The sequence below is a fragment of the Eschscholzia californica genome, unplaced genomic scaffold (genome assembly GCF_041429995.1).
Source record: "Eschscholzia californica isolate CP2 unplaced genomic scaffold, dmEscCali1.0.p SCAF_4, whole genome shotgun sequence".
Lineage (NCBI taxonomy): Eukaryota > Viridiplantae > Streptophyta > Magnoliopsida > Ranunculales > Papaveraceae > Eschscholzia > Eschscholzia californica.
This window is the reverse complement of record NW_028238461.1, coordinates 4,908,265-4,933,775: the sequence shown is the minus strand read 5'-3', so window position 1 is coordinate 4,933,775 and position 25,511 is coordinate 4,908,265. Positions and strand designations below refer to the sequence as shown.

General features: G+C 37.3%; 3 protein-coding genes, 1 long non-coding RNA gene and 1 pseudogene across 8 annotated transcripts; 3 read left to right on the top strand and 2 right to left on the bottom strand.

Annotated features, from left to right (window-relative positions):
* The first annotated feature begins 2,305 nt into the window (after positions 1-2,305).
* Positions 2,306-6,698, top strand: LOC147541867 (Polyketide cyclase / dehydrase and lipid transport protein). 2 transcript variants are annotated; one of them, XM_086633593.1, is made up of 5 exons: positions 2,306-2,590; positions 2,681-3,055; positions 3,663-3,858; positions 5,107-5,238; positions 6,219-6,698. In XM_086633593.1, exons 2-5 carry the CDS (start codon positions 2,745-2,747, stop codon positions 6,333-6,335), a joined length of 756 nt encoding a protein of 251 aa, XP_086489719.1. In that variant the 5' UTR covers positions 2,306-2,590; positions 2,681-2,744; the 3' UTR covers positions 6,336-6,698. The 2 variants fall into 2 exon arrangements, with proteins under 2 accessions (XP_086489719.1, XP_086489718.1); XM_086633592.1 differs by having other exon boundaries at positions 2,311-3,055.
* Positions 6,699-6,790: 92 nt separating this feature from the next.
* On the bottom strand, positions 6,791-7,681 carry LOC147541866 (plant cysteine oxidase 2-like; annotated as a pseudogene).
* A 46-nt stretch (positions 7,682-7,727) lies between these two features.
* Positions 7,728-11,762, top strand: LOC147541865 (uncharacterized). 2 transcript variants are annotated; one of them, XM_086633591.1, is made up of 2 exons: positions 7,728-8,752; positions 11,520-11,762. In XM_086633591.1, the coding sequence occupies exon 1, from the start codon at positions 7,935-7,937 to the stop codon at positions 8,724-8,726; it is 792 nt and encodes a 263-aa protein (XP_086489717.1). In that variant the 5' UTR covers positions 7,728-7,934; the 3' UTR covers positions 8,727-8,752; positions 11,520-11,762. The 2 variants fall into 2 exon arrangements, with proteins under 2 accessions (XP_086489717.1, XP_086489715.1); XM_086633589.1 differs by having other exon boundaries at positions 7,749-8,748.
* On the bottom strand, positions 7,771-12,243 carry LOC147541864 (uncharacterized). Its single transcript, XR_015223255.1, has 3 exons — positions 12,171-12,243; positions 11,124-12,097; positions 7,771-9,915 (listed from the first exon to the last, which is right to left on the bottom strand). It is a non-coding gene; the product is annotated as an uncharacterized LOC147541864 (long non-coding RNA).
* Positions 12,244-19,719: 7,476 nt separating this feature from the next.
* Positions 19,720-25,193, top strand: LOC147541863 (5-methyltetrahydropteroyltriglutamate--homocysteine methyltransferase 1-like). 3 transcript variants are annotated; one of them, XM_086633578.1, is made up of 11 exons: positions 19,720-19,812; positions 20,853-21,206; positions 21,294-21,381; positions 22,119-22,246; positions 22,340-22,731; positions 22,847-23,010; positions 23,231-23,311; positions 23,402-23,568; positions 23,669-23,774; positions 24,004-24,456; positions 24,535-25,193. In XM_086633578.1, the coding sequence occupies exons 2-11, from the start codon at positions 20,857-20,859 to the stop codon at positions 24,901-24,903; spliced, it is 2,298 nt and encodes a 765-aa protein (XP_086489704.1). In that variant the 5' UTR covers positions 19,720-19,812; positions 20,853-20,856; the 3' UTR covers positions 24,904-25,193. The 3 variants fall into 3 exon arrangements, with proteins under 3 accessions (XP_086489704.1, XP_086489706.1, XP_086489705.1); XM_086633580.1 differs by having other exon boundaries at positions 19,720-19,883; positions 20,818-21,206; XM_086633579.1 differs by having other exon boundaries at positions 19,720-20,057.
* Positions 25,194-25,511: the final 318 nt, after the last annotated feature.

Genomic DNA, 25,511 nt, shown 5'->3' with positions numbered 1-25,511 from the left:
GGTCTAACATTTTTGAACTTTAACATGTCTGCCCGAAATGAAATGCACGTGACTGTAAGATTTTTGGGACACTAGGATGGTGCCGGTTAAAGGGACTCCAACGATCAAGTCAATAAACTAGTGTGAAAATTGATAAACACGTGGATGATGTCCCTGGAATGTTACCATCGTGGGGGTTAGACTGACTTGCCTGCAGAGAGACTATGCCAACTTATGAGGTTTGTCGTTGATGTGTAGAGAAAGGCCTGCCTTAGCAAAATGTCGACCTCATATGTGCGAGGATAATGAACCGTCGTTTGTAACAGTGAGAGTCATCTTACGATCCTCCGTAGGAAATATGAAAGTAGGCAACCTCTGTAGGAGAGATAAAGTAGGCAACCTCCTTGGTAAAGTAGTTATTAAGATAAAGATAGGTCGCCTCCTTGATAAAGTAAGGTCGACTTCCTTATGGACGTAAGAGCGAGAGTGCGAGACAATAAGTAGTAGTCGGTTGTCCTAAGTTAGAACGGTTATTTCCCTAATGGCCCCAACTTTGTGACCAGCTTCCCGCCTGACCCCCTATTTTACGAGAAATACCCATATGAGCCCCTTCCGTTATAACACCGTCACTCTCTCTCCTCCATCATGTTTTCTCTCTCTGCCAACTCACGCCACATCATCTGTTACGCCACCTCATCACCTTCCCCGGCAGAGGTCGCCGGCCGGTCAAATTTCCGGTCGGCGACCTTCAAACTAAAGAAAATATTTTTCTTTCTCTCTTCCTCTCTCTCTCTCTAAAATTACTCCGGCGAAGGGAGACCTTCGCCGGAGTGGTCTGTTCTTGAAGAACAAACCAAGATCTGTTCGTGAAGAACAGATGAAGAACAGACCAAGGTCTGTTCTTCACTGAACAGACCACTCCGGCGAAGGGAGATGTACTCCACGTTCTGACTCCTTGGTTTGCTTGTTCATTGAGACCCTCGCTACGCCCTCCGGCTTCTCAACATCAAGTGCACTCTAGTACCTAAGCATCACTACTTGCACCCTTGAGTGTATACCACTTGAACTCTTCGCAATGTCGCCCCTCTCTCGACGATCCTTGCCTCGATTGTGCCTCTGCACCTGCACCTCTGTGCAACTCAAACAAGCCTCTGCTTGTGCGCCTTCGCGCGTCCGGCACCATCCGTGCCATCCCTTCCTCGGGAAATTGTCGTGTTGCCTTCGATGTCCACTAAACGAGCACGGTAGCTTCTCTCTTGCCTTAGAAAGAGAGAGAGAGGAAGAGAAAAAAAAAATTTCGTAAAGTAGGGGGCCAGGCGGGAAGCTGGTCACAAAGTTGGGGGCCATTAGGGAAATAACCCAAGTTTTTTTTTTTTTTTTTTTTTTTTTTTGAAACCATGCGAACCAATTTCATTCATAAGTGATTAAATCACAATATTACATGGATATAATTCTTATTTCTCTCTTCTGAAAACTTCATGAGAGTTACATACGTTTAAATGCAAAGTGCCTCATGAAGAGAAAGAAATGGGACTAGACACCGACTCGATAAAATGACCCTAAAGGTCGCGAATGAAAAGACCCTAGAGGTCGAGAATGAAAAGACCCTAAAGGTCGACAAAATAATAATACTAATACAAATACTAAAGTAACCATAGTAGTCTTCGCCGGAAAGCCGTCGTCGTCACCGTAAAAACTGTTTTCAACCGCCGCCATCACCGGAGAACCACCACCACCACCACAAGGGAACCGCTGTCAATGCAACCACCCACTGCCCCATATCTTAACTTACACAAACAAACCACCACCACCACACCATTGTTGTAGTAGAAACCGACAACAGGAGTCACGCTGGAGATAGATACTGACGTTCTAGTGAGAGAAAGTAAAATAGAAGGCAGTAATGAAGTGTTCATGTTCCTTCGGCGACTGGGAGTTTAGTGTTTCTTAAACCAGAGAAGAATTTAATAATGGTGTTGGCTTTCTTACTTGTCTATGAATAGCAAGCAAACATCCCTAGTATCATAACCTTCTCTGAATTTGTTGAAGTTTCTCTTTTACCACTTTGATTTTCAGAAACCATAAAACGGTTATGTTTGTGCAAAGTAGAAAACAGTTTTATTAATCTCCCTCTCCTTCTCTTTCTTTCACTAGTTCTCTCCCTTCAAGTTCTTGAAAGATAAAGTTGTCTTTCTTACTCTGTTTCAATTTGATCAAGGTAGAGAGAGAAACAGAGGAGAGAGAAAAGAGAAGATGTTGTGTTTGATTGTGGGATCCCTTGGTTCCGTTAAAATTGTTGTTAGCGAATGGAAATAACCCAAGTTAGAATATGGAACAATCTGCTAATAACTCATGTAGTCCATATAGCAAATATTAGTCCATATAACAAATATTAGCTTCCATATAGCCCCAAGCCTCTTTCTTTCCCCGGGCAAGGGAAAAGAGAGAAAATCAACCCCAAGAAGCTTACGGAAAACGTTGAAACCCTAAAAATTGAGTAACCAATTTCATCACGAAACTTACGCACTTAATGATTTGAGAAATTTCCTTTATGTTTACCTAAACCTGAAATTCAGGTAGCTCATTTTTATCTCTTGGTTCAATGATTTAGGTAAGGTGCTGGTTCATTTCTGCCCTTCTCATAGACGAACTACAGATTGTTTTTGGTGCTAATTTGCTACTAATCCAATTCAAATTCCAGGTCTTTTTTCGTCTGGTATTATTTTTGTTTGATTTATCTCGGTGGGGAGGATTTAATTTTGAACATGGTACTATTTACATCGGCAATTGGTCGGAGATTGTTATCTCGTCAAAATGGAATTGGATTATTGATGAGGTCTACCAGCAAGTTTAATGGCGAGTCTGAGAAACTTATTCAGGTTCGATCTTTGAGTAGCATTACGGGTACTGGAATCCCGTCTGTTAGTAATAGTTTGATTGATTTTGATAAATATCCGAGATCTTCTTATGCAAATCTGTGTAATAAAGATATCCAAAAGAGGGGTTTTCTTGGTTGTGGAGATGGATCAAATGGGAATCCTTTATCTAAGACACATGAAGAAAGGAGGGTTCTCGGGTATGTTTCTCTTAAACTTCCTTGATCCCTAAATGATTTGGAATTAATAAACTGATCAATATTGTACCTTTTGATGTGGTCTTGGGTGATTATAAATTTTCACTTGCTTAGGAAATGAGAAAACTTGGCCAATGTTTTTAATTGTTTAGTTCTTGAGCAATACTAGCTTATCTTCAACTAAGTTTTGGATCATAGTAATATGAGTTTCCTAAATTGCTGATGGAATGACTAGATTTGTGCTTTATGATGATATTGGAAAATCTAAATCTTGAGTGGGTTTCCAAAAGAAATTTGGATGACAGATACTGACAATTTCTCGCAGAGAAAAAACCGATATAAGTCACCTTATACATGCTTCTCGGTGTGATTTCGTATGTTCCGTATTGTGCTCATGTTTATTTGTGCAGAAGATAGATAATGTTTCAATGCCGTATTTATTCTGACTTTTGGGACAAAGTTGTATAGTGACCTTATAGATGATATATAATTCCTTTTCTATACGTCTGTTGGCATGTGATGTGATTATGGTATCCGTAGTTTTTGACATTATGTTTGAAGTTTGTTTTTTCTTCATTGGCAAAAGTTGACTGGATTCTTTGGTAAACAGATACACCCCAGAGCAAGTATTTGCAGTAGTTGCAGGTGTTGACTTGTATGAGGATTTTGTTCCTTGGTGTCAGCGATCCAAGGTCATTCGGCGTAATGCTGATGGATCTTTTGATGCTGAACTAGAGATTGGTTTTAAATTCCTTGTCGAGAGCTATGTCTCTCATGTTGAACTGAACAAACCAAAGTCTGTAAAGGTAATCCCTTTATAAATTCTTTTATCTTATTCTCTTCCAATCTTTTTGATCATTCACTATTATAACATAGTTGATACTTGATATTCTGACTTTTTTTTTCCGAATGTATCAAACAAAGAGTCATCTCCAAAGATTCTTAACTTTTTGTGATCGAACAACTATTTGTTCTCAACTATCAGTTTAAAATTGCATACTGTGCTATTGCCAGTCTTTGCAGGGAAACCTGATGATGTATTTCACCAACTGTCCCCCATAAATTTTTTTATGTGTTTTTCCTTCAAATAACGAATTTGTTTTGCATGAAGCACTAGGCAAGTATCAATGTGTTGGGACTTGGAAGAATATCTATTAGGATTCAATATTAAATGTGCTCGGCATTACCGTTTAGGAAATCATTGGTTCCCATGCCATTGGCAATTTGCCATGTATATGCTGATTTTCAGTATGCAGTCAGAGGCTAGAGAATTCTGAAATCCTGTTTGTATTACTTGGTTTTTGGTTTTCGATATAGTTCGTAAGACCTCTTGGAGTTGTTTAGTTCAATGTTACCTGATACGCAGGTCGCTCTGGTATGTGTTACATGTACCGGTTCGCGATACGCTACCACAAGAGTATTAGGTACGCTAGGGGTATACCTCTTCACTTCACAATGCTATTTTAGAGTGTGGTACGTTTCAGACTCTTTCTACTAGGCAGCAAATACTTCTCATGATGCATATAGAATGGATACCCTGGTTTGGTTGCTACTTCATTTACTTAAGGTGTTCTATCAAGCGGCTGAATCCCGAAACAACAGTTTGTTGGGAGAATCTAGGTTATGCTGCCTTCGTTCTGTTCGTTCTTTAGAAAGAAAGTAAAAAATGTTAGGTAATTGTTGTCAGTGAATTGTGATTATCAATTGAACGACTATCTCGGCCTTCAACAGCCAAAAGCCTAAATACTCTTTTCAAAAGAAAAAACAAACTCAAATATTTTGCAAGCCGTTTCTAAGCATGGTTATCTTATGAGTAGTTTCTCTGTTTTACAATATCTCTAGTTTGCTGATATTTATTCACTATGAATCATCAGTCCCTTCATTCTTTCTTGACTACTTTTTATATAGGACTAGTGCTTACTGCTTCTTTTGTTCTCTCGATCATTAGTTGTACATTCTGATCAATATTGTTTACATTGTTTTTTTCCTTACCTTTTTTGATGACACTAATAGTTTTATACTTACCTCCTCATGTTATTATTTTTATATTTCAGTCAACTGTCTCTCAAAGTAATCTTTTCGATCACTTGGTAAATATTTGGGAATTTAGTCCTGGACCTGTTCCTGGAACTTGCGACATTTATTTCATGGTGGATTTCAAGTTCCAGTCACCACTTTATCGCCAGGTAATATATTTATATGTTTCTCCTGGCCTTTGTAAAGTTACAAGCTGAATGCTGCTGATGACCTTGATTAAGATCATTTGATATTCGAAAATGCGCACGAACTTCCTATGAATTAAAGATAACCAAGTACAACAGTGGATAAAGGGCTTTTGAGAGAGTACGAAATTGTGCTCTAACACTTCCTTTTAGAGTTGACCTGTTTGGGGTCTTCGATGATAGTGGGATAACACATAAATTATGCACATGTGTGCAGCAATACGTGCTCGTGAAAGACTTGCACGTAGACTAGAGTTGTCAATTTGTTGACACAAAAATGAACACATGGATTTCATCATATTTCCACTATTTACGATATTCGGGACGGGTTTCTCCACCCGCTGTTGATTTTGAACAGTTACATAATCTTGTGTGAAGTAGTGTTTCAAGAAAAAGTTGTCAACCTAGCCTTTCTCCTTTGGAAAACAGGGCATGTTGCCTTGAAATGAGTGTGCTTGTCTGGTGCAAACTTCAAAGTGAAGATGAACATGAAATTATTCTCTCCAGAACATTTTTTAACAAGTGCTGTGGAGGTATTAATACTGTTGTGATAAACATGCATTTGAAGTGGGGAAATAAGGCATCAGCTGCACTCCACACATGTTCTTTTCATTAATTTGTAAATCCTAGGGACCTTGCGTTTGATTGTTTACTTCCTTTTCTACTCTTATTCTGCATATCACCCGCTTCCTTTTTAAACGGCGAATGGATACATTGATTAGTTGCAAACGACTAATTCAAACTGTGGAGCAGCTTCAAGACTGTTGAGCTCTAATAATGATTCCTATAACATTTTTTTTCATCATAACCTCTTATTCAAGCATGGAAAATCTTCATTTGCGAAAAGTTGTCGCAGACCATAGAACTGTAAATTTTGAGAATCCTAATGCTTGACAGAAATGTGGATGATGTTTAACTTGAAAGATGGTTTTCTTGTGGTGCAGGTGGCATCAGTGTTCTTCACAGAAGTTGTCACTCGACTTGTGAGTTCGTTCAGTGAACGTTGCCGTACAATATATGGGCCAGGGGTTCAAGTCCTCGAAAAATCTTATGAGAGGTAGGTCAAGGAAGTAAAAGAAGCTCATCTTATATTATCACAACTAGAACTGAATCATCATGGGAAAGCATAACAACCATCTCTGTTAGGTACTTCCAGATAAGTTAACATCTATGGGAAGATCTTGGTATATTTTAATGATTCCATTTCTCAAGTTGAACTTCCAGATAAGTTAACATCTTTCAGTTAGGTACTTAGGTTCATCTTGAAAGGGGAAAAAGAAGCAGAAGGAAAAACAAAATAGATAGTTTTCATATTGCAGTCATCTCTTATTCTTCAATTTCAATGACTGTTTGTTTGAGTGGGAAGATTCCAATTATTGTTCCCTTGACATATTTTGATTAATTAATACATGAGATCTATCTAATTTTGTGTTTGTCATTAGTTATCATATTTTAACTTTGGTCACTTATTTTCCACCATCATCTCCACAACCATCACAGCAATACCTAACAATCCTTAGAGTCGCAGGGAGTATCTAAAGTAATGGTTTAGATGCTTGGTACCCAGAAATAACAAAACCCAATTCTTTAACAATAAGTTTGGGAAGTTTTTCGAAGAAATGGAACAACGAAAATCTCTATAGTAGGACCAGTCTCGACCGTCTTGTTTAGAATAAGGAGGACCAAAAAACATCAAGAACTGCATGAGGCGCTATGGCTGTAAGCTCATGAATGTTGCCTCCTGATATCGGATATAGTACAGATGTTGCATGGGGTGATAAATACACTATTAGCCTTCGACCTTGCTACTTACAGCAAATTTCAAACATACTTCCAATATTTCATTCTAACCATACCGTAAGATTGTTATTGTTTTCAGAACATCATTGGTGAATCTAAAATTTCAAAATGTAAGATTGTTATTGTTTTCAGAACATCATTGGTGAATCTAAAATTTCAAAATGTAACCTTACCAAATTCGGCGTTTAACCAAATCAGTCACTGTTTATAAGAGATATGATATGAAAATGTAACTATAAGTTTAGAGTGCGAACGTTGTGAGGATGGCATCGACTTTTCCAACTTAACCAGATCATCAACCCAATCATATGATTTAATGTGCATTGATCCGAAAAGAGTTTGCTGAAGACAGGCATCTGCGGGTGGTTATGTAACGGTATAAAGCCGGATGGAGGAAGAAAAAAGAGGCTCGCTCAACTGCAAAATAATCAAGAGTCCAGTTTGCTTTTAAGTTAAGACATAAACGCAAGAAGGAAATGGTTACGGAGAAATTTTCGCATTTGTATATAGTAGTAGTAGTATGGAAAAAGATGCTATGCCTTGACCAATGTTCAGGTCGAATCCCTGCATTTGCAATTCTATCTATATCCCTGCGGAGGCATACCATACTGTCCGAGGCTAATATGGTCATTTGCAATTCTATCTATATCTCACTCGAAATGAACCCAAAACTCATTCTCCGACTTCTTCCCGCTCGAAATGTTTATTGCTACCTGAACTTCCCCTCAAAAGTCAAAACCCTAGATTTCTCCTTTCTTCAAAACCCTAATTTCTACTAATCAAACAAGAGCCCTATTCTTCATCATCGTAAAAAAAACAAAAAAAACTTCAATTAGGGTTACAAAAAGTTCACTACAAAAATGTCGATGTCAAAGAGTTCAAAGATGCTTCAATACATAAACTACAGAATGAGAGTAACAATTCAAGATGGTCGTCAACTAGTAGGTAAGTTCATGGCTTTTGATCGTCATATGAATCTTGTTCTTGGTGATTGTGAAGAGTTTCGTAAACTTCCACCATTAAAAGGAAAGAAAAATGAAGAAAGAGAAGATCGAAGAACATTAGGTCTTGTTCTTCTTCGTGGTGAAGAAGTTGTTTCTATGACTGTTGAAGGACCACCTCCACCTGAAGAATCTAGGGCTAAAGCTGCTGGTGCTGCTGCTATGGCTGGTCCTGGTTTAGGTAGATCTGCTGGTCGTGGAATTACGACGGCTCCATTAGTTCAAGCTCAACCTGGTTTATCTGGACCTGTTCGTGGTGTTGGTGGACCTGCACCTGGTATGATGCAACCTCAGATATCTCGTCCTCCTATGAGTTATCCTGCTCCGGTGATTCGACCTCCTGGAGGGTTTCCTGGACAACAACCGCCACCACAGATGGTTAGAGGACCACCACCACCAATGCAGGGTCAGTTTCCGGGGAGACCTGGTGGTCCACCACCGGGACAGTACGGTATGCCTCCGCCTCAGTTTGGACAGAGACCGATGGGTCCTCCTCCTGGTATGATGAGAGGACCACCACCACCGCCGCATCCTGGTATGCAAGGGCTCCCTCCTCCTAGACCTGGGATGCCGCCTCCACCTGGTGGTTCTGTTCCTGTTTATGGGCCTCCCCGTCCTGGAATGCCGCCTCCACCAAATCCTCAACAGTAGAATCAGCATCAACGTTGAGTTAGTAAGTATGCTTCTTCTTCTACTACTTCCTTCCGAGATAGAAAGAACTCAATGTGAAATGATTGACGTATTTTGTTGCTTTAGTGATTAATAAACTAGGTTTTGGTAATTGCTAGTAACTATGATCCTTTCCAAACACATACAAATCCACATTTGGTGCTATTCTTGATTAAGAACCAAACTAGTTTTTTTATTTGGAATTGAAGAATTTGTATAATGTAGAAGCAATAACTCTTTTATTTTCCAAATGACATGTCTTTAGTTGATGGTCGTAAACATTGTCACAGAACTATACCCACCCTTGCATATAAGTATGCCACATTCCCTACCCATTTTTGTGTACAATGTGATTCAATAGCTTTAGTTCGGGTTAATGAAATCTACTAGCTTTGTTTACCCAATTTGTGATGGGTTTCAGTTTCATTAGTTGAGTATTTAACTAGTTAAAATGGTCAAGATCAAGATTGTATGCTTTATGATGGAGTTGTTCACTTGTTTGAGTGAAGAATATATAATCTACGAAATGAATACAAATGACTTGAGCAGTCCAAAATAGCGTACAGAAGTAATGAACATGTTAGCAATCTCTATGTTATGCACATCTGTGTTTTAGATGACATTGGTTTGCGAATGAATGAAACTCAATATAATGCATGTTAGAAAGGTGTGGAATAGTCATATGGTTATTCAATTATAATGAAATGGTAATACAGTATTGAAATATAGTAAGTTGAAGACTTGGTTCAACTTGAGAGTGATTATAAGTTGCAAACTACATTCAGCTTGTGAATTAACTTAGCTTTCGAATTGCGTGCTGTTTGTCGATTTTGGGTCTAGCACTAGCTTTTCTATGTTGGGGGTAGTCACAGTATGTAGGTTGAGTAGATCACTATGAAAGGATTTTTTGTGTAGTTAGTGACAGTTTATAGTTCTTGGACTTACACTCGTTGATAAGAATTAACATCTCCATCCGTCCACAAATTGCTGTTTATTCATCCCCTTTGCTCTTCTGTTTAACTCTACATAAGCGGGTACTCTCAATCTCCTCATGTTTGTGTTTCTAAGGTGGTGTTTGTCTTTTCTGATTGTATGAATTTGACTCGTCTCGATTTGAACTCTGACTCAAATGGATCTCAAATAAGCAAGTCAGTCATTGAGAAGAGTCAGACTAAGGTGCTGTTTGTTTTTTTTTTAATGTCTGAATCTGAATTTTCTGAATCTGAATTGGCTGAACTGAATTGGCTGAATCTGAATTTGTTTAATTGTTTAAGAAGTTAGAATGTTTGTTTTCCCTATCTGAATCATTAAATCTGAAATCGTACTTTGACATTATTACCCTTGCTTCATATTTTTAACAAACAAGCCCTAAACCCTCCCTCATCTGAATAAAAATAAAACAAAACCCTAATTCATTTCTTTTATCTCCCTTCTATCTGCCCGCCTCTACTCCATTAGCACACAAACCCTCTTTCCTCTTCCTCTCTCTACAACCTCTTCACTTCCCCATGAAATGAAGAACTAGTCAGTCTTGATCGAAATTCAAAGGAGGATATGAATCGAGGGTTTATTTGAAGAGTAACTACAACAACTAGGGTTTTCTTTGAAGATCTGAATCTAGGGTCGAAATTCAATGGAGGATCTGAAGCTAGTCGGAGGAAAATATCACCTTCTATATGGGAAATCGCCCAAATCAAGAGCCCAATACGTTAGAAAATCGCTTTGATTTAGAGGAAAATATGAATCTAGGGTTTATTTGAAGAGTAACTACAACAACTATTGTTGTGGGAATTATTAAATTTATGGTGTTGTAGAGAGAGAGAAATAGGTTTTTCAAGTTTTACTTTGATGAGGAGAGTTGGTTCAGGTGGTCTTCTTCCATTACCTTCAAGCATGTTTGATTTTTAATGGATTCAGAGTTTAATTGTTTACATCTTTTACCTTCAATCTCCATGTGTGATTTTCCTTTGTTTGTGTTTTATTTTATTTCTGGTGGTGGTTGTCGGAGGTCGGTGGTGTAGTGGTGGTGGTCAGAGGTCGGTGGTGTAGTGGTGGTGGTCGGCGGTCGGTGGTGTAGTGGTGGTGGTCGGCAGTCGGTGGTGTAGTGGTGGTGGTCGATGATCTGAAGATGGAGATTGGAAAGTATATTATTGTTTTCATGAGGGTATATTTGTCATTTGGCTTATTTTCAGATTGTGGGCTTCCATTTCAGACTTGTATTGAAGTCTGAAATATGTGGGCTCTTTTTCAGTCAATTCAGATCTTGGCCCAATTCAGCTAATTTTTCAGATTTTCTTAAATTAAAAAACAAACCTCTGAAATCTGAATTTGATTCCAATTCAGATTTCAGATCTGAAAAAATAAAAAAACAAACAGCACCTAAGATAAATAGTCTGAAATCTTACTTAAGTTAATTCAGAACTCGGGTCAGAATCCAAATCTGACTTGGATTAAAAACCATATGTGAGCCAGACAGCTGATCTGCTAAAGACTCAAATTAGCGAAAATGTCTATTCGAATTCTTACATTATAAAGTAAGTTATTCTGGAAGTGCCCTGTTTCAAAGAGCCGCCACATATTCCCAATGTTGGGCCAACTTGCCACTAGTCGTAGAACTCAGTTAGTCCTTTTAACATTTTATATTCACCGATTTGAAGAACTTAGAGTTGTATACACGGGGCATGATTGGTCGTCTAGTTTGTCGCCTTCTTAGTCTGAAATTCTACGTTATTGAACTGTACTAGTAATCTTGATTAATTCATTTCCTGTATACAGGTGATTTATCTCGTTATGGAAGGGTTGAAGTTCTTCCGGGGTTCCCCATTTCTTTTCTGTTAGTTTGTAGGTCGGGATAATTTCCAGATTCGTCAATTGGGTAAAATTTTGAGTTTCTTGGGCTAAATATAGAGTTGATTTTGCAAACATTGATTACATAGTTGGTAGAGGATATCCTTTTGTAGTCATATTTATAATGACTTTATTTTGTAATTGGAATGATGGATGCTTTCTTTGTCTGCATTGTTATTGGTGTGTCTTCCTCTCCATTTTCGCAAACATTGAGCTCGACTGCGAGTGAAAAAAACAAAGAAGAACAAACAACAAAAAAGGAACTGCGGGACGGTAGGATTTTTTCATATTTGTCTGAATTTTGTCAATTTTTTACGGTCAAATTTGTTAACTTGTTTCTATTTGTGGTGTTCTCTTCATTTTGGTTGTGGAGAAATTATAGACGCCCGATCATTGTTTAGGCTCAAAACTTTTGAACATGTCAGTGAAGTGTCATGAAACCTAGTCCTAAAATATGACCCTGGGCATGGATGAAGGCATACAGGTCTGCCCTCGGTCAGCCACCACTACGGGTAGAGAGATGGTGGTGACTTAGTGGGGACAGGTATTAGGGTTACTAAATTATACATGCAATACTACATTAAAGATGTAGTGATTGAACATCCACTCAATAATGTGGAAATCTTAGGATCAATTATCTTGGGGTGATTTTATTTTTTATAAAAAGAGAAAAACTGCTTATAAAACTTTCACCACTAGGGCGAGGTTGCACTTTTGCATTTGCACATAAGCTAGAATTCGTGTTCAGGGAGGATACTTTAAAAACTCAAAATTCAGAGTATATTAGGAAATCACACCCAAATCTGAATAATAATTGAAAAAAAACTATCTTGTAAAAGTACAATTTTTTACTGAAATCAGCGTGAAAAATATTTTCGATTTTTTTTGAACAAATCTTAGTTTGCTTCAATTTTGTAAATTTCGAAACAAATTCATTTTTGTTCAAAAATTATTTTTCATTTCGCATTTTGTCTTTTGTATTAGGGAAACACATACTGACACTAATATTTTGGTTAAAGCATTTTACAATTTGTCTTGTAAAGAAAAAATAGTGTCTGCATTTTATTTTTATTTTTTTTGCCATAAACATTTAGACTAACACATATTTAATTTGTTTTTTGCAAAAATTAAAAGGTTATTCATATTATCTTTTGTATTTGACAAACCTATTAACGAACAAATAATATTTTGACTAATACATTGTATATGTTGTTAACAACATAATTATGTATGTTGTCGACATTTTATAACAAGTCATGACAACTATATATGTTGTCAACATTTTATAACAAGTCAAAATATTATTTCATATGTTGTCAATAGTTTAAAAAGTGTTAAAAAGATGATTTTTTTTTTTTTTACATTTTTATTTTTGAATGAGTGTTTTTACTTAATAGGGTCCAGATTTTTGGGTATTTCAGGCTTTCTTTCTTGGCCGGGCTTAAGCTATTAAGACTTTTACTTTGTTAATAAAATATAGTTTTGCTTTCAGGTTTTCTAAATCTAAAAAAATAGTTAAAGACCGGCTAGAGTTTTAGAATACAGAAAATTGATCTTTCAACCAAATTTTGAGTGTCTTTTTAAATATTTTGTTTCGTTAAAAACTCAACATTTGTATTTTGTCTTGCTAAAAACCTAATATCATTTGGAACCCTTTTGTAAAGAGTTGTAAATTTCTTTTTGGAAACAGGTGTACTTTTTTTTTTGTAAACAATTGAAACCTTTTTAAAAACCAGTTGAAATCCTTTGACAAACATAGTAAATCTCTTACAATTAGTTGAAAATTACGAAAAAAAATTGAGTAATACTTCTTCACTCAAACAAAAAATTTATAAGAAATTTTTACCAAATTTTGGAAACTAGGTTGATATTCGAGTAAACATTTGAAACTTTTTAGAAACCAGTTGAAATCCTTTGACAAACATAGTAAATCTCTTACAATTAGTTGAAAATTACGAAAAAAAATTGAGTAATACTTCTTCCCTCGAACAAAAAATTTATAAGAAATTTTTACCAAATTTCGGAAAGTAGGTTGATTTTGGACAAAACAAAACCACTACCCATTGTTTTTACCATATGACCTAGCAACTAACGCAACAGAATTTCAACTACCAACACAAAGTCCCTTTCTACTTTTTAGTTTTTTTTTGTTAATGACCCGAGAAAAAAAACACGTGAGAAATTTTAAAGAGATGAATAATAGAAGACACAAGCAACTTGAATCTGGCTGCACCGCCGTCAGTAGTGTAATTAGCGTCCCACGGATTCTCCCCCACGCGAGTCCACGTGATGAACACGTGCGTCACGTCTCCCTAACACTACTACTTGTCTACTTCTACGCCCATCTACTATTACCACATTGTATCAAATTGTCTATTGTTAGTATTCAAGAGTTAGAAGCTTTGAAGTTTAAAAACACATTTCTTTTGTGATACCAAGAGTTTGGTGTCTTTTGAACAACAAAAAAAGAAGAAATTTGTGTCTATTTTGACATAGAAGTTTGTCACCTTTTTGTCTTCTCTTCCAAAATCATATTGGACTTGTGTATTTTTTATAATTCAAAATTTAAGTTCTCGAATTTTCGTTGAGTTCATCTTAGGACACCTGCGTTATCTTTTAACAGATGTTCCGCCCCAGCTAAACTCCCCACCTGACAATGTCTTTCGATCGGGTTGTTCCGACGAGTCGGGGCTTGGGTCCAAAAAGAGGGGCGATGCCCCGCCTCTGGCTCTCGGAATAAGTAAAATAACGTTAAAAGTAGTGGTGTTTCAATTCTGCCGCACGAGTCGGCTCCCACGTATGCTACACCTCTCAAGTCATTAAAAAAAGATTATTTTCCAAATGAGCCCCAACTTTGTGACCAGCTTCCTGCCTGACCCCCTACTTTAGCAATAATTCCCGTACTCCTTTTTCCGTTATCTTTAACATTCCGTTACTCTCTCTCCTCCATCTCATTTTCTCTCTCTGCCACATCATCTCAGCAAGCCACATCATCATCTTCACCGGCATGGGCGTCGGCCGGTCAAATTTTCGGTCGGCAACCTTCAAATTTTTTTTCTCTCTCTCTAAAAAACAAAAAAAAAAAAATCCTCTCCTCCCTTCGCCGGAGTTTAGAGAGAGGAGAGGATTTTTTTAGAGAGAGAGAGAAGAGAGAGAAAAAAAATATATTTGAAGGTTGCCGGCCGGAAATTTGGCCGGCCGGCGACCCTGCCGGTGAAGATGATGATGTGGCTTGCTGAGATGATGCGGCAGAGAGAGAAAATGAGATGGAGGAGAGAGAGTAACGGAATGTTAAAGACAACGGAAAAAGGGGACCATACGGAAATTATTGCTAAAGTAGGGGGTCAGGCAGGAAGCTGATCACAAAGTTGGGGGCTATTTGGAAAATAACCTTTTAAAAAATATGAAAATTTATGTCTTACCATGTGGTGCTCCTACAAGAGATGTTAGAGAAACCGCCAAACCCTCATAAAACCTAATGTTCATTATATACGAGGGTAGAGCTATACGAAGAGTAACCCAGGTTGCTATACGGGTAATAACTCATACTTTTCTTAACAGATAACAGACGTTTGGTACATTGTAGGGTATTGGTCTTAGGATTATCTTGTCTTGGAAGGTCTTTGGGTCTAGTCTCTCCTTAGACTTTTTTCTTGTCTACATTCCCAAGTTGTTCAATTGTAGCTTAGAATGACCTCTGCTCACTCTCAGAGCTTTTGAGGCGCCTTGAACATCATATCTGAGATTTTCCCACTCCCCACTCGAAATTCAAATAATTTTGATTGCTGGATCTTAGCCAAACAATGCCTAAGACTTGGGTCTTTGGATAGTTGAAGCTTCATTGACCCGAAGACACACACATTTGAGTCATCGGATCACAAGAGTAGCGCACACAAACACCCATGTCACACCTGCTTTGACATTTGACCCGTCACAGAGGGAGATCATTTCGTCACCTCATCACTTCTCAAGTGACTTAGATTTAACACCAACATTCATTAAATGTATGAAACTTCAATTGTGAATATCTTGTTCATGAAATCCAATGTTACGGAACTTTAGTTTACATTCAAGAGTTCGGCGAGAAAAACACAACATTGCCTAGATCTTCTGATTTTGATACATTGAACTAATTTAAATCGACTTCAGATTAACATGTCAAACGAATTCTAAAAATTATTGAGTACATATTGTAGTGGAATTTTATTTTCTAATAACTTTTGACTTCGTTTCCCTAGCTCGGGATCCTGACTCCGCCCTTGATGAAACTGAATAGAAAACGAAGTAAGAAAAGTGGAAGGGAAAGCAAATATCATATTCTTCTACTAGGAAATTTAAGAGAAAGTCATTACAAGTCAAGTGGTTGGTTGGCAAATGTTTAAATTCAAGTAAAAGTTGAAAATTTCAACAAAAAAAAAAAAGTTGAAAATGTGACACCAAATCTTGAGGCTTTTAAGTATAAACTGGAACAGTACCTAATGGTTTTCCATGTCTGCCTCTATTTGGTTAGCACATTCTAGTAACATTGCATATCATGATCCTTTTACCTATTTTATTAACTTCCAAACGATTTGGTGGTTATTTTCAGCATGACTTATCTAGAAATTCAAAGTTAAGTAGAGCAAAAATTCAGATAAACTGTAATCTGTCAATAATATTAAGATCACAATTATAGTTTTCTCATTGTACAAATTATATGAAATATTTTGGAAACAAAATTCATCCACTAAATTTTTGTGCATCTTACTTCTTATTTCTTGTTGTGTAAATTCTTTCATATTAGATCAGGCATTACTCCGAGAAAAACGCCGAGGGGCCTAATACAAATCTAGTTATTCAAGTTCAAAATGAGTCCATATAAGTTTGAAATGTTAAGACTGATAGTGCTCACGTTGTTACTTAATTTAGTCGGTTAGACTAACTCAGATATTTAAGTGATACACAAGTCCATCGACCAAAAAAATTTCATAGCACAGGCACAAATGATGGTTGTCTTGATCCTTCATGGTTGTCGGTGTAGATATTTTCGGCTATCCATAACATCATGTTACTAACATTTAATGTGATGTCTATTTCAACAAAAGAGAAAAACATTTACTGATGTACTTACATGAGCAGGGGCCATAAAATGTAGTATTAAACTATTCAACCACACTCTTGTGTATTTAAGAAAATGTTGTGTTAAACTATTCAACCACAGGATTTCGAGCAACTCCATACCGAGAGGAGCTTAAGTCTAAAAAATCACTTTCCAAACAAAAATTAAATCAAGGGGCTCAAGGCTCGATCTCAAAAAATCAACTCCAACTCTTGAGGGTTTTGGTTTAAAATTATACTTTGCCAAACTCATGTGTGGGTTTTTTGCGAAGATGCAAAAAAATGTGTATGATCTTATGCACATGTGAAACACGTGTGTGACCTATTTTCGAAATATTTCTTTAATAGGAATAGGGGAATCGAATAAATGCGAGTATCTGGAACATGTGTGTTGAAATTAGGGAAGCTTTAACCAAGATGTGATCGTTTGGTAAGGAGATACAACGGAACCATTATGAGCTTTGTCAATTACGATCTGCACCATCAAGTCTTACTTGAAATCCCTAAACAAACACGATCCCTTGGATCCTAGAGCATGCCCGAGAAAACCCCAAAGATTAAAAATAAGGGACCTTTAATCTAACAAATGCTCAAATTATTTCATTTGGGTGTGACATGAGCAGTTAGATTTGGTGGCCAATACGTGGACAACTGTTTTTCTTATATGGACAACTATTTTCGGGCCCGGTACAAGTCAACTATGCTTGACTTAGTTGACTTTGATTTAATAAGGGGACAACTCTATAAGGTCTTAAATGTTAACAGTAATTAATCGTGGATCATTAACAAATATTAGAAATAGAAAACCTAACTTTGATTCATCATCATCTTCATCATTCTTCTTCTTCTACCTGACTTAAGTGATCTTCTATTCTAAAAGATTTTAAATGGGTGAAACTACTATTCTACTATGAAGAAGCAATGACAGGCAAATGAATAAAGAATATAAAAGACTAGATAAAACCCTAAATCCCAAAAGATTAAGAGGAAGAAATCAAATTACCAAAGCAGGTTATATCCCTCTTTCGGCTCCTTCATTCAAAGACTCACTTATCTAAAACCCACTACCATTTTTTCAAATTGAAACAACATCTTGAGATCAATCAAAATTCCAAACTAACTACCCTAATAAGAGAATGTCTCCCTAGAAATTAAAATCCACCACCATTTTCTCAACCACTTTTTTTACAAGATTATCAAATAACTGTTTAAACTGATGTCTTTTAAGGTATAGTTCAAAAAGTAAAAGCTACCCTAATAAGAGGTCTACCCTGATTTTTTTCTCTCTCTAGAAATTTGTTGGTGATGAAGAAGAAGTAGTAGAAGAAGAGGACTAAAGTTAGGGTTCATAGAAAAAGAGAGATTGAAATAAGTTCTAATTTTCGGAGGATTTGAGTGAAAAATAATGGAGTGTTGTCCCCTTAAAAATGGTTGTCCGTATAAAAATTTTAATTTCTCTAGTTGTCCACGTAAAATAGTTGTCCATATAAAAAAATTGGTTGTCCACGTATTGGCCACCTTAGATTTGGACGTTCACTTATTGCAAACATAACTCTCAATCTTAACTTTTCCATCTTACCATTTAGTCCCTATTTTAACCAGCTTTGCTGAAAGTTTCTAGAGAGAATATGTCATTCATCTGAATCAGATTGGAGTGATTATTAGCTCTAAATTTAAAAACTCGACGAGACAAATACAGTGACGCATTTATGAGTTTAATGAGTCGGAACTATCTAAACTTGGCCTTGATTCCAACAATTCTTATATTGTTTTATCTCAGCAAAAAAAAGTCTCTTCCAAGTGCAGCAAAAAACAATTTCTCAGAATTTCAGTACCTTACTGGAAACTTAAATGTTGAGTGCCTTTTTTTTTGTTGAAATATAAATGTTGAGTGTTTGATTCCTCATTCGACTCCTCTAGGGACAGAAGATGAGAGGGCTCTATGGAGAATGTGGATGGAGGAAATAAAAAGGGTTATTTCCCTAATGGCCCCCATATTTGTGACCAGCTTCCCGCCTGGTCCCCTACTTTACGAGAAATACCCATATGACCCCTTCCGTTATAACACCGTCATTCTCTCTCCTCCATCATGTTTTCTCTCTCTGGCAACTCACGCCACATCATCTATTACGCCACCTCATCACCTTCTCCGACAGAGGTCGCCGGCCGGTGGCCTTCAAACTAATTTTTTGTTCTTTCTTCCTCTCTCTCTAAAATTACTCCGGCGAAGGTCTCCCTTCGCCGGAGTAGTCTGTTCTTGAAGATCGCCGACCGGAAATTTGGCCGGCCGACGACCTCTGCCGGAGAAGGTGATGAGGTGGCGTAACAGATGAGGTGGCGTGAGTCGGCAGAGAGAGAAGACATGATGGAGAGAGAATGACGGTGTTATAATAGAAGGGGGTCATATGGGTATTTCTCGTAAAGTAGGGGGCCAGGCGGGAAGCTGGTCACAAAGTTGGGGGCCATTAGGGAAATAACCCAAATAAAAAACTTAATGGAAAATATGATTTAGAAAAAACTGATTATCTTAACTCAATTAAGATAAAACCCTCACCTCACCAACTACACCCACCAACCAACTTTATCTCTCTTAACCCTTCAATCCTCTCTTCTTATTATTCACATTTACAATCTCGAAGAAAATCGAATGGCCTGTGAAATATACAGAAGACCGTACTCCTATACAGATCTGAATTTCATATAATATGATTGGTAGGTGTAAATATCTCACCATAAAACTTTGCTATCTCAAAAGTACATTATCTTTTCACATTAACCAATCAAATATTCGCACGTGGCCGATATAATTAAAAGACGTTTGGAAAGTTAAAATTTAATACACGTGCCATATTTTAGGTGGAAAGGAAATTAAGCTCGATGTTCATTTTTTGTAGCAAAGTTTAAACTCCCTATGTCAATACCAAGAAAATAAAATGAAATGACGAGAAAATGTAAATAAAATTTTAGGTTTAATTGAGAGGTAGATCTGGTTAAACTCTATAAATAACCAGAATTTCTTCCATTTCGACTCGTGCCGTTCTTGTTTCTCTCTCTACACTTTCTCTCTCTCTAGCCCTTAGAACCAGTCTTTTCAGAATTTCTCGGTTCTACCTCTAAAAAGAAGGTACGTACTTCTTCTTCGATCCTTAATTTGGATATTCAGTTTCTCTTCATAGTTTGTTTCTTCTAATTTAAGTATCCGAACTATACTCTTCGATCTCCTTTTTAATCTTTTCTTTCCTCACTTTTATATTCAAAGAAAACTTTATTTAAGTTGCTAGAATCGAGATTGTTGATTTGATTGTTCAGATCTGTTTGTATTTTGCTTCTTTTCGGAGTTTTGTTTCTTAATTGCTAGTTGTTCTACTAGTAAGTTCGCTGTTTTTTTGGCGATTTTTTCTGCATTTTTCATGTTTTTGTCTCTGAAAAGTAAATCTAATTGCTTTTACGTAGTTTTTTTTTGGTTAAGTTTGATTGTTATCGAGGAGATTTTCCCAGTAAAAGTTGCCGATCTTTAGTATTCTATTATTTTATGATTGAGTGTGGTCTGATCTAGTTCTTTTTAGATCAATTACTATAGATCAATTTATCTTTCAGATCTGCTTGTGGATTGTCAATGTTGATTAGATCCGTAGGAATAGTTTGCCACATTTGTTGATAAATCGATTCAATTGGCATTTTTAGATCGTTAATTATCACTGTTCAAAGCTCAGATCCGAGTGTCAATTATGTTTTAAATTTGAACTTGATTCGTAGAGTTTGAACTCAATTGAATTCCAGATCCAGCTTTGTTGTAATCGTTTAGCATTTTTCTCTTTCGATCTGCTATCATTGCTAGGTTTATCATAGTTTCGATTGAGATCTGTTATCTCTTGTTCTATCTGTTAGAGTTTTAATGATCTTTCGATTTTGAAGTTTTTTTTTGAATTTTCAAATGCAAATTTGAGAAAATAATACTCCAATATTTAAAAAGTATTATTTTCCAAATGAAATAGATCTTTGTCTTACTTAAGAATCAATTAATCTTCAACATCTTTGTCTTGTTAAGAATTTACTATATACTAATCTTCAAATGACATGTCCATGTGATATTTTTTTAATGAACTAAAGCATCTTAAAGGTATACTAGATTCTTACTGTTTGTTCTTCCATTTGATTAACCAGAAAAATGGCCTCTCACATTGTCGGATATCCTCGTATGGGGCCCAAGAGAGAACTCAAGTTTGCTCTTGAGTCTTTCTGGGATGGAAAGAGCACCGCCGAGGATTTGCAGAAGGTGTCTGCAGATCTCAGATCCTCCATCTGGAAACAGATGTCTGATGCTGGGATCAAGTACATCCCCAGCAACACCTTCGCTTACTATGACCAGGTTCTTGACACCACTGCTATGGTTGGGGCAGTTCCTGCTCGATACAACTGGAATGGTGGTGAGATCGGGTTTGACACTTACTTCTCCATGGCCAGGGGTAATGCCTCTGTTCCTGCCATGGAAATGACCAAGTGGTTTGACACCAACTAGTAAGTGCGAAACTCAAATTTGTAACATTTCCAATAATTTAATGAATAAAGGATATTGTCTAACATGTATAGCTGTTGTTGATGCAGCCATTACATTGTCCCTGAATTGAGCCCAGAGACCAAGTTCACCTACGCTTCTCACAAGGCAGTCAGCGAATACAAGGAAGCCAAGGCTGTAAGTATTCATAAGATGCTTGTGTTATTCTTTGTTTTTAATTTAGAATACTCATGTAGGTTGTTAGGTGTAAATCATTAATATCTTTTCATGGAGGTGATAGCTTTTATGGGGTTGTTATATCTGGGGCTTAATTCAACCTGTTATGTTTTAGAGACTTCTTTTTAAAACCTGAACCCTCAAAACTGATAATTTTATTCTATACTTTTATATGGCAAACTTATAGTTTTTTCTTTTTACTCATTTCTTGACTATCTTGAGAGTTGCCCATTCAAATGTGATCTTAATGTTAGAGTTGCCCATTTCTTTAACCCATATCTTCTGTGCAAATCCAATTTGGAGGAAACGAGTTTAAATCATCTCATTTGCAAAAAGAAAAAGACATTTGAATCAAATTGGAGAAAACATGAATTTTGGTAATAAGAAATCCTTTAGTTAGAGTGTAATAACAAAAAGGAACTGCGTGATGGACCATGATAAACTGGCATACATTTATTGAGGGAAGACAATTTGTCAATCGAGAAAATTTGGCAATTGATTTATTAGATCTACCACAAGACCGATGTAATGAAATATTTGTTCTTTCAAAATGACATGAGCATTAGGAAAAGATCGTTTGTAGGCAATTTCTACGACTTCGATAATACCCACTGTACCATCCATGCACATACATACATGCTTTATTTGTGATGCGAGAGTTTCACATTATCTGAATAATGGTTTTCTTTTATGTGCAGCTTGGAGTCGAAACTGTTCCAGTCCTTGTTGGACCTGTCTCTTACTTGTTGCTATCAAAACCTGCCAAGGGTGTTGAGAAATCCTTCTCTACTCTTTCCCTTCTCTCAAAGGTTCTTGCAATCTACAAGTAAGAACTTCTGAACTATTTGCTAGACTAGCATTACTTGGTTTCATATATTCCTTGAACATCTGTGTAATAATGATGAACTCCCACCTTCAGGGAAGTCGTGGCTGAATTGAAGGCAGCTGGTGCCACTTCAATTCAATTTGATGAACCTACCCTTGTGATGGATCTTGAAGGTCACCAACTTCAAGCATTTACTGATGCCTACTCTGAGCTTGAATCTACTCTATCTGGTCTTAATGTTATTGTTGAAACCTACTTTGCTGATGTTCCTGCTGACGCATACAAGACTCTTACCTCTTTGAGCGGTGTCACCGGATTTGGGTTTGACTTGGTTCGTGGTACCAAGACCCTAGATTTGATTAAGGCTGGATTCCCATCTGGTAAATACCTCTTCGCTGGTGTTGTTGATGGAAGGAACATCTGGGCTAACGATCTTGCTTCATCTCTCGAGACTTTGACCGCTCTTGAGGGCGTCGTAGGAAAAGGTATATAAATCCTTGGCTCCTTGTAGTTTTACATATATTGTTTTTCAATATATCAGTAACATCCTATCTTCATGGATGAAAACTGGTTCTCATCTTGTGTCATTATCTCTTGCAGACAAGCTTGTAGTCTCTACATCCTGCTCACTCCTTCACACCGCTGTTGACTTGATTAACGAGACCAAGCTTGACAAGGAATTGAAATCATGGTTGGCATTTGCCGCACAGAAGGTTGTTGAAGTGAATGCCTTGGCGAAGGCATTGGCTGGACAGAAAGATGAGGTAACCTTTTTATCTCTGCTCTTAAATACCGAAAACTTATATGATATTTGAAATTCTAATTCTACACATTTCATTGTCTAAGATGCCGTTTTGACAATAATTCCTAATTTTCGTTAAAACTACAATTTTGAAAATTTCAACATCAAATTGTGAAAACGAGTAAAACTTCTATTAGTTATACTAATTTTGGTTGCTCACTTTTTAACGCTCTATTTTTCAGGCCTTCTTCACTGCTAACGCTGCCGCTCAGGCTTCAAGAAAATCCTCCCCAAGAGTGACCAACGAGGCTGTTCAAAAGGCTGTAAGTGCTACCCCAAATTTATCTATGGATTTTCTTGATCTCTAATAAACTTATTGTTCTTACCATCAATGACTGTCTATGGTTTCTTAGGCTACCGCTTTGAGGGGATCTGACCACCGAAGAGCAACTAATGTCAGTAACAGGTTGGATGCTCAACAAAAGAAGTTGAACCTTCCAATCCTTCCAACCACCACTATTGGGTCTTTCCCTCAGACCGTGGAACTCCGAAGAGTTCGCCGTGAATACAAAGCTAAGAAGTGAGTGCTCTCTGATAATTTCATTTCTCTCATCCATATCCAAGAACCCGAAATAGAATGTACCTTTTGATCTTTCCTCTAATTGTTTCTTGTTTGTCAGAATCTCCGACGATGAATACACCAAGGCCATCAAGGAAGAAATCAGCAAGGTTGTTAAGCTCCAGGAAGACCTCGACATTGACGTCCTTGTCCACGGAGAGCCTGAGGTATGTGTTCATACAACACGTGTTTTTCTGTTCACCCATTTCAACACGTGAGAATTAGCTAACTGCATGACATGTCAGATGCCATGTCAGCTAGTGTGATACTGAAGAAGCTATTTAATAAATATGCTTGGTCATGCTAGCTGATATGGGCATAGGGCTGAGTCATCTTGATATCTGATTGGATGTTGATAGCATAAATTTCTAACTTCCTATTATTCTTTTTATGTAGAGAAACGACATGGTTGAGTACTTCGGAGAACAATTGTCTGGCTTTGCTTTCACAGCCAACGGTTGGGTGCAATCATATGGTTCAAGGTGTGTCAAGCCACCAGTCATTTATGGTGATGTGAGCCGTCCTAAGGCCATGACCGTGTTCTGGTCATCATTGGCTCAAAGCATGACTTCACGCCCAATGAAAGGAATGCTTACTGGTCCAGTCACCATTCTCAACTGGTCTTTCGTTAGAAACGACCAACCTAGATTCGAGACTTGTTACCAGATTGCTTTGGCCATCAAGGACGAAGTTGAGGATCTTGAGAAGGCCGGTATCAATGTTATCCAAATTGATGAAGCTGCTTTGAGAGAAGGTCTACCTCTTAGGAAGTCCGAGCAAGCTTTCTACCTTGAATGGGCTGTTCACTCCTTCCGTATCACCAACTGTGGCGTCCAGGACACCACTCAGGTTCGTTCCTCTCAATATTTTTTTCCCTTCTTAGTGTCATTTGCAAATCGTCTAGAATCTAATTGTTGGTTTGAACAGATCCACACTCACATGTGCTACTCTCACTTCAACGACATCATCCACTCAATCATCGACATGGATGCCGATGTCATCACAATTGAAAACTCCCGATCTGACGAGAAGCTCCTCTCAGTTTTCCGTGAAGGAGTCAAATACGGAGCTGGTATCGGACCAGGAGTCTACGACATCCACTCCCCAAGGATCCCATCCTCAGAGGAAATTGCAGACCGTATCAACAAGATGCTTGCAGTGTTGGAGACCAACATTCTTTGGGTTAACCCTGACTGTGGTCTAAAGACCCGTAAGTACGGTGAAGTCAAACCCGCCCTAACCAACATGGTTACCGCTGCCAAACTCCTCCGTAAGGAACTTGCTAGCGCCAAATGAAGTGGTAGTGGATTTATCTTATAAATTGATCAATCAATCTATATACTACTACTACTAGTACTAGTACTATATATCTATATATCCTTTGATTCAGTGAGAGGAAAGAAACAAATGAGAAATTGGTAGTTTGTTGTGGTTGAATAACATTTGTTTGGGAAGTAATGGGGTTTTGTTTTGAATTTGAAGGGAGGGGGTAATGGGTTTTGAGTTAAAAGAAGTGTTTGTATCTTTAGATTTTAATGCCCTCGTCGGCTTTCAATGTTTATTTTAGTCTCTCCTTTTCTTCTTTATTTGTGATTTTACTCTTTTTCCTTTTATTGGTTTCCAATCTATTGCCGATATATAGTCCATTAAGTTAGTATGTTCAATCAAGCCTTGTATATCGGCTTGTACAGTTCAACCTGCTGTTACGTTTTAAGATCATTTGGAGGTTTCTTATTTCAGTCTGTATGCGACAAGTACAAACCTGATGGCCTTCTAAAGTTGATCATTAGGAAACTTCGAAAGTATGAAGATCCATGCTTCCACTATTCGTGTAGTACATTACCACCCTATGAAAATTGCACAAAGTGAGCTGCATAGGGTAAAATTCAATTTGATTTTCATTC

What these genes read in the sequence shown, in the direction of transcription:
- LOC147541867 (XM_086633593.1), top strand. Translation starts at nt 2,745, where the DNA reads ATGGTACTATTTACATCGGCAATTGGTCGGAGATTGTTATCTCGTCAA. An exon ending in GAAGAAAGGAGGGTTCTCGG is followed by an intron (nt 3,056 to 3,662) that starts GTATGTTTCTCT and finishes TTTGGTAAACAG; the next exon opens with ATACACCCCAGAGCAAGTAT. An exon ending in AGTCACCACTTTATCGCCAG is followed by an intron (nt 5,239 to 6,218) that starts GTAATATATTTA and finishes CTTGTGGTGCAG; the next exon opens with GTGGCATCAGTGTTCTTCAC.
- LOC147541865 (XM_086633591.1), top strand. Translation starts at nt 7,935, where the DNA reads ATGTCGATGTCAAAGAGTTCAAAGATGCTTCAATACATAAACTACAGA.
- LOC147541863 (XM_086633578.1), top strand. Translation starts at nt 20,857, where the DNA reads ATGGCCTCTCACATTGTCGGATATCCTCGTATGGGGCCCAAGAGAGAA. An exon ending in AAGTGGTTTGACACCAACTA is followed by an intron (nt 21,207 to 21,293) that starts GTAAGTGCGAAA and finishes TTGTTGATGCAG; the next exon opens with CCATTACATTGTCCCTGAAT. An exon ending in AAGGTTCTTGCAATCTACAA is followed by an intron (nt 22,247 to 22,339) that starts GTAAGAACTTCT and finishes TCCCACCTTCAG; the next exon opens with GGAAGTCGTGGCTGAATTGA.